Raw genomic sequence first — 6,000 nt, forward strand, 5'->3', positions numbered from 1 at the left:
CAATGCTCAAATATCCAATTTTTGCATATTGTGGCCGCTGAAATGCACCATAAACTCAAAACTATGTTAAAATAGGTATTTGTATCAGAAAAATTTCAAAAAAGGCATTTTTACAAAAAAGCTTGAAAATAGGCAAAAAAGAAGCATTTAGTACTAGCATTAATTAATTTGACAAAATTTACAAATGATTAATAATAATTAGCATACAGTCTACCTGCTTACACTTCATTGTGGTTTGAATCATATTGAACATACATTTTTCGCATACACTTTTGAAGTGTTTCATCATCACTATCAAATATATGTTGCAATTTGATAACTGTGATCATTTTTTGAATCTTTTATTGCTGTTTTTGCTTAATGTAAATAACAGAAGTAAAGGAATCAAATACTGGGATTCCCAAAAATAAAGAAAAACATGCTGAAACATGTTAGAACTGTATTTAAAAATGTCGATTAATTTAAAATTTCTACAGTATATTCCGTTTAACATTCCCACTTAGAAAGTTTTCTCGCTTAGTACGACTTATTTTCATAGTCCTAACCTTCACTAACATTTTCGAAATTGTGTTCAGTAGTGTTTTCCCATGCCTACATTGTTTTTCATGACAAGTTCTTGAAAATGCTATTAGTGGGATTCACTGTATATGAGCTTTTCAATGTTATTTTACTTGTTTAAAACCAAGAGTTTCTTGTCACAAATAAAATTAAAGATTACAATCTCAATAGATGAATATTCAAATTCGGAATTCAGAAAGACGCCCTGGTATAGGTTGTTGAATATTAACAACACTAGCTGCCAACCCAGTGCAACTGCACCCCTCTAAGTCCGGCTCTGCCACATTATAAACTGGGTCAACTTTTAACAAATTTAAACCCATGAGTGACAGCTGTTTTCTTGCATCTAAAACCAAGGTTTGATGAAGAAATTCAAAGCATATTACACTTGACGTTCGTTTGCCCTAATTTCAAAGAATAGACATTTTTAAGAACCTGATTGCAACTACGAGGCAACCTAGATTTTATGAAACCCTCATTTTAAAACTATGTTTTCACTTCCATTTAGTATAATATGTGGGAATAACCTCTTTTTATTGTGATTTTTATCAAAAAATAAGTGTTTTTCCTAAATTTTGGTCCCAATTAACTTATGTTTACATGTTTTTGTATGAAAAATTGTACCCTGATTTACACGGATTCAACTTAAGCAGTTATCGTCGGTCCCCATCGATTACGTATTTTTTCTGTGTATTGCTGTATATATATGCGTTATGCTGATAAAAAGCAATATAACTGTCAAATATGTGACCATTCATTTCATAAATGTATGTAATGTGCATATATCTGATTATTTAAAATCTTGTTTTAGATATAATATTGACATTGCTGGAGGATTAGGTCCTACAGTAGGGCTTATTTGGAGAATTGGCCTCATGGGATATAATTGTTCAGAAGAAAAAATAAAGTTGCTAGTAGAAGCAATGGCAGATACTTTAAAAGAAAAAAAAGTAATATGCAAACTTTGAAGCATTCACCATTTACTAAAAGATTTTTTGTATGCAATGAATTGTTTTTTGATTTCATCTATACTGAAATTATTCAAGAAATTTAAGAAGTATTTTTTTTTTAATATCCTTTTTACTTTTATAAAAAAAATTGTTGCTAACTCATTTCAACTCTTCCACATGTGCAGTATGTCATAACTGGTTTTAACAGGATGAACGCATAAAGACCATATCAAACTGTTGGTATACTTTAGAATAAGGACCTAATGTTATCCATGTCTATTTTGTTATAGATTTTGCCATGGTATGAAATGGTAACAATTCAAGTATAATAATAACTAGTTGAATTAAACTTTCTTGAATATTATGACTTAAAGTGAGTCACTATCTCAATTTATTTGATCTAATTAAATTTGGTTCAAATGAAGTTCTTTCATTAATTAGATTCAATATAGTAAACATACACTGGTGTAAGAAATTAAGAGAATTTGCAGACTTGGTCGATTATCTCTAGAACTACTGTACCGATTTTAATGAAATTTGATATGTACATACATTGATACAATACAAAACAAATAACCATTCAATAATTGTAATACACACGCATGATCGTGCGTAACACTCATTGGAGTCGGAACGTATGAAACAGCGGTTGCAGAATAAACAAAAAAATGGGTTAATAGGGGGTATGGTCCCCTCTTACACATATACAGGTCTTGCAGCATGATTTCGTACTTGAAATAAGGCAGTTTATCATTTCCTGTTTCAATTGGTCCCACTCATTCAGCAACGCTGTTTTCATTCCCTGGATGGTTCCCGGAGGGGGGTTGTGAGTTGCAATTGCCCTCCCTAGAGCAACCCAGACATGCTCTATAGGGTTAAGGTCTGGAGATCTGGCTGGTCAATCCATCCGGCGAATATCCTCACTCTCTAGAAAATCGTCGAGCAGAAGAGCTCTATGTGACCTCGCGTTATCGTCCATTAAAATGAACTCAGGGCCAACTGCACCCCTGAAAAGGCAAACATAGGGCTCCAAGACCTCATCCCTATACCTCACACCAGTCACAGTGCCTCTTTCAAAGACATGGAGAGGTGTGCGGTCATCCAACATGATGCCTGCCCAGACCATTACACTTCCTCCGCCATAATGGTCGATTTCGCTGACATTGGAGGGTAGGTAGCGGATCCCTGTTTCTCTCCATATGAACGTACGGCGAGAATCTGTGCTTAGGCTGAACCGGGACTCATCAGTGAAGAGAACGGTCGCCCATTGATCCATACTCCAATCTTTATGCTCTCTGCACCATGATAAACGGATTCTCCTGTCCGTAGAAGTGAGCGGGACACAAACAGCAGGTCTTCTTGCAAACAACCCTCTCTCATGAAGTAGTTTGAAAACAGTCACCCTTGATACACGGGTTCCTGTGGCCGCATACAAGTCACGAGAGAGCTGAGAGGCTGTAGCACTCCTGTTACGCCTCGCTATAATAGACAAATGGCGATCTTCTCTGGCCGTCGTGGCTCTTGGATGACCTTACCCAGGCTTTCTCTCTATGGATCCGGTATCCTGGAACTGTTTTCATAAGTTACACACGACGCTGGGCATTAAATTGAACTCTCTACAAATCTGGACTTGAGATTGGCCTGCTTCTAGCCTCCCCACAATTCGCCACCTCATTTCATCATCTAAACGTTGGCGGTTACTCATTTTTACTGTTACAATTTGAAATTAATCGATTGCTGCAAAATAACCCCAAGAAATTTGCCGAGGTGTGCTAGCGAACGAAATGCGTCTTAACTTACGCGCGCTTATAAAGCCTGTTTCTCTACTGGCTCCGCCTACACACACGTGTACGCTTACGTATTTGACGTACAAGATTTGCATTTTTGTCTAGAAGCAGTGGTTTTACATTCAGTTCAGTTCTTTTCATGAAATTCGATGCAATATGCAAACTCTCTTAATTTATTTCACCAGTGTATATACAGTACACCAGGCATCTTCAACCCATAACTCGCGAGCACCGTGGTGCTCCCTGAAGCACCCAGAGTGCTCGATGCTCATGTCCGATTTTATACTCGTGAGCACATTAATCAACGTTGCAATTAAATACCTTGTACAAATTGCATTTAGGGATTGAAATTATCCTGATTTCAAGCATACATATGCCAAACTTGCTGTAAGGGTGCTCTTTTGATGATGGGTACAGACAGTGCTCACGACTAGAAAAAGGTTGAAGACCTCTGCAGTAGACTCTAAGTTGAGTTCAATTGTATGGATCATTGCTCTCACCTATAACATAAAAACTGTTGCAATGCAGTGATTTTATTTATTGAACTTTGGAAGAGCTTTTACACAGATGGATAAATTTTGGTAATAATGTGTGTACTGGTTGTATGTGAGAATATAAATTGAGGTATTATGGTAAATTTCAAAAGTTTTCATCAAATATACAAATACAACGCGACAACAGGCAAATTGCCCAACGAGGTGGCTGACTTAAGAACATCATGGATCCCCGAGCCATTTTTTGGAGGCCCTACCTACTACTGCTACACCACACATGCACCCCCCCCCCCATGAATCGGCACATGCGGGAATGTGCGTGTACATGTAGTGAAACCTGACGTGAAGGTTTTTTTTGTTTCTCTGTAATGCTTGTTATGTGTAGTGCCACCATCTGCCACCAGTTTTTCTAACTATGAGTGAAGTGTTATGATTGAATGATTTATCGTTGTAGCACTGTTGCTCTCTGTGGCGAGACTTTTTAACGGGGAGATGGGCTCGCATTTGCACCTTGAAGTTGGGAACCACAGAAAACCAACTTCAGCCGACCACCACTGTGGGGTTCGAACCCGGATCCTCGCATCGCGAGTCCGTCACTATAACCACTCAACCACTACAGCGGCCTCGACTACCACAATTTAAAGAGCATAGACTTTTCAAAACTGTGAAAATCTTTTATTTTTAATTTGCATTTCAATACTATGTCCCCTCCAGTAAGACCATTCCTAAACACCATTAGCTTTTGAGACAAGGGGTAAGAGTTAGGTGCTCTGCTTCAAAAATTTATTTTGAAAAGGGCTCCATGAGTCAAAACAGGTTGAGAACCACTGGTATGTTTGTGAAGATATGAGGAAATACCTGATTTGATGAACTTTAAACATAGGATGATTGTAAGAGCTTCGCGCCATAGAGCGAGTATCAGCAAAACTGTAGCATTTGTGAAATGTTCGACAGTGGCTGTAGTTTCAGTTTTTGAAGAGTGGACTGTCAGACAAAAACTGGCAGTCACCGACTCGTGAATGCTCGTGCAGAACAGAAAGTCTTCGAGCTCTTAAAAGACACCATCAGTTAATAGTGCAGCAAATCTTAATCAAGGCTTGTCTCAAAGAATATTTGAACACACTGTTCACTATATGCTGCTTCGCCAAAAATACAGAAATTGAAGCCTGTACGGTGGTCATTATAAAAAGACTACTCAGTGTATCTGCTTTTCTGCTCAGAAATAGAAACCAATGATCAATGATTTTGAATCAAAACCATTGAATTTGTTTAAAAAATCTTTAAAAAGCTCTATGGCAAAAAGGGGGTTTATTTGCAAAAAGTTTGTTATACGATTTTTGCATTTACACTGTGTTTTGACTTGTTTTGAGCATTGCAACGCCCAAGAACCTTGTTTATGCATTGAGTCATATAAACAAGGTTCCATTATATATTGAGCCTTAGTCCCTCCCAACATTTTGAATAACTTTACGCCTATGAATGGGGTATGTTATACGTGAACTCGACCATGTATTCTTAAGCATCTAGTGATTTCCATCAATCACCACAAAGGATGAACACGAATTCTGTCGTTTTTATGTCAATGGATTTTAAAAAAAATTTACAAAATCTCAAATTACTATTCAGGAATTAAGAGAAATCTCAAATTGCTCTTGATGGAATCTAGAATTATATTTTATGGGGGACTGAATACTGTTGCTTACAACTCTAGATGGTAACACCGTTGACCCTCAGTTTATGAACCTAATTCGTTCCTGATGTCCATCCATAAACCAAATTGTTCGCAACCAGAAATGATTTCTCTCATAGGAATCAATGTAACATAAATCAGTTTCTCGGACCCCGAAGATTTCCCGTCTGAACTTCTGCAACAAAATTTTAAGCTCTCTCATACATAGCATAAAACTAATGAAAAAAACTCATTGAATTAATGCTGAAAAATATGAAAGCATTGAAATGTGAACATAAACTTGATTTAATCATACATATCATATTATTGTCATACTATGCCTGTATGTAGTGTTATTAATTCTGTGAATGATAAACATTAAAAGATGATAGTACCCTTCCATGGCACATCGGGTGATAATTGTCTTTTCTGTTTCTGCACCACTAAACACAAATCTTGAAACACTCTGGGTATGTGTATCAGTAAAAATCAGCCAAATGTGATTTGTTTCTCCTGGCATTTCAAAATGTTTTTTGCATGGC

The 6,000-nt window shown here is 37.0% G+C and overlaps 1 protein-coding gene across 4 annotated transcripts in view; it reads left to right on the plus strand.

The window, feature by feature from the left end:
* The window catches only part of Agxt (Alanine-glyoxylate aminotransferase), a 43,222-nt gene extending 41,350 nt beyond the window's left edge, over positions 1-1,872 (plus strand). For all 4 annotated transcript variants that reach the window (XM_089233482.1, XM_089233485.1, XM_089233483.1 and 1 more), the window contains exon 11: positions 1,370-1,872. In XM_089233482.1, the coding sequence (XP_089089608.1) occupies positions 1,370-1,526 (157 nt within the window). In that variant the 3' untranslated portion in view covers positions 1,527-1,872. The remainder of the gene's footprint in view (positions 1-1,369) is intronic.
* The last annotated feature ends 4,128 nt before the right edge of the window (positions 1,873-6,000 follow it).

This window comes from Pholcus phalangioides, unplaced genomic scaffold (genome assembly GCF_987345545.1).
Source record: "Pholcus phalangioides strain wild (caught in Gottingen) unplaced genomic scaffold, Ppha-v1.0 ptg000007l_1, whole genome shotgun sequence".
Lineage (NCBI taxonomy): Eukaryota > Metazoa > Arthropoda > Arachnida > Araneae > Pholcidae > Pholcus > Pholcus phalangioides.